The 1,819-nt window shown below is 34.8% G+C and overlaps 1 protein-coding gene across 6 annotated transcripts in view; it reads left to right on the top strand.

Moving 5' to 3' along the window:
• TIPIN (TIMELESS interacting protein) overlaps positions 1 to 1,819 on the top strand; it is a 13,413-nt gene that overhangs the window by 7,052 nt on the left and 4,542 nt on the right. For all 6 annotated transcript variants that reach the window (XM_019647255.1, XM_019647258.1, XM_019647260.1 and 3 more), the window contains 2 exons: positions 636 to 758; positions 1,005 to 1,068. In XM_019647255.1, the coding sequence (XP_019502800.1) occupies positions 636 to 758; positions 1,005 to 1,068 (187 nt within the window). The remainder of the gene's footprint in view (positions 1 to 635; positions 759 to 1,004; positions 1,069 to 1,819) is intronic.

Genomic DNA, 1,819 nt, shown 5'->3' with positions numbered 1-1,819 from the left:
GAGGGCAGTGTCACTGGCCCTCATATGTGGGATCCGAACCGGGGCCTCTGGCGTCCCAAGCCAGTTCTTAACCATCGCGCCCGCCACTCGGCCGGCCCTTCATTTTCATTTTTAAAAAATTTATGTTAAATTGAAATTTCGAATATAAAGAGGTATTGTGCCCTGAGAATGTTGAAACCGTTCTTGCTGATCTTTGGTACTTTGCTCTTGGGATTTCAGAATATATTTTCACAATGCTGAATCCTCAATGCTTTCTTCTCTATATATGATTTAGGGACATGCCACTTTGTTTAGTTATTCCTAAAAGATATCTTGACATATTTTATTAAAGCTTATTTTTAGTATTACTTTACAGTTCTGAAAATACGCATGTGATTATGTTTTAACTTTTATTAAGTTTTCATATGGGTTTTTTCCACCTTCTGATTTTAAAAAAAAAATGTCTCTGTTCAGTGCTCTTTTAGTCTACAATCCTCTAAGCCTCTAATAGATATTTTTCTTCTTAAAGTTTCTTCACCTTATAAATGAAAAATGACACCAGTGACTTTGGCATTACTATTCAATTCTAAAATATGCTGACAAGGTCAGTTCCAAGAATGAGCTTTCTATTTAGCATTTTTATTTTTATGTGCCAGGCTGAAGACTTGAAGACACTAATCAGACATATGGAGCACTGGGCACATAGGCTATTCCCTAAACTGCAATTTGAGGCTTTTATTGACAGAGTGGAATACCTGGGAAATAAAAAGGAAGTTCAGGTAGGTGTTGAGCTTATTATGGATTTCATTCACAGTGTTAAATATTAGTAGTACAGGGATAGATTTAGTTAAGGCTAAGTAGCTGTTTGGGGTCTTCATTTTAAAATCTGTATTGGTAGAGAGAAGAAAAATTAATAGTAGTTATTTGAAGAACAACTTTTTTGAAACTCAGAATTAAATAAATGACCATTTTCCCCCAAATGTTATTAGTGAAAATGTAAAAAAAAAAAATCTCTTTATTTTCAGACCTGTTTAAAACGAATTCGACTTGATCTGCCTATTTTACATGAAGATTATATTAGCAATAATGGTAAGATGATAGGTTTATCAACTTTATAACAATTTTTCTTTTAGAAATAGATTTAGTTGAGGTAGACAGTATATTACAGGACTGGGTTCTTAGTATATATTGAGTATATAATTAAAGTAAATAGGAATGAGTTAAAATAAAATGTCTTGGTACATTTAGAATGTTGTATATGGTATTTGTTTCTTTAAAGACATGGCTGCAATGCCATTAAGCGATGTAAAAATGTATTTAGCCATAGAACATGACCTTTTGAGAACACTGATGGTGACCCACTGATCCTTTGCAGTGCTTGTTAGTAAAAATATATGACAAGATACAGTATTCATATACATGTACACCATTGAAATAATGGCTCTGGGAAATTAGGCAGAATAATATGATGAAATAGTTTACATTTCACTTAAGATCCTGAATATAAGACTTTAGGAAGACTATGTGACTGTTCCTGGTATTGGTTGCATTTGTTAGTTGTACAGTGCAACTGCAGGGCGTCACACACATCAAAACGTGGTTCCTGCCGACAGAGTCTGTATAGTTATCAGATTTTCTGTGCGATGGCTCCATACATGTTTGTTTGTTTGTTTTTTAAACTTTTAATAGATGTGGTAGAAAATACAGGCTTCATACAGGACACCCCCAAAGTTGTTTAAAAATTGCTTTTAGGCCGGCTGAGTGGCTCAGTTGGTTAAGAGCTCGCTCAAGAGTTTGAGCTCTGAGCAACAGCGGTTCGAGTCAGCCCGAGCTGAGCAGC

This window comes from Hipposideros armiger, unplaced genomic scaffold (assembly GCF_001890085.2).
Source record: "Hipposideros armiger isolate ML-2016 unplaced genomic scaffold, ASM189008v1 scaffold_110, whole genome shotgun sequence".
In the NCBI taxonomy this organism is placed as follows: Eukaryota; Metazoa; Chordata; class Mammalia; order Chiroptera; family Hipposideridae; genus Hipposideros; species Hipposideros armiger.
Note: the sequence above shows the minus strand (reverse complement) of the source record. Positions and strands in the feature narration are given on the sequence as shown.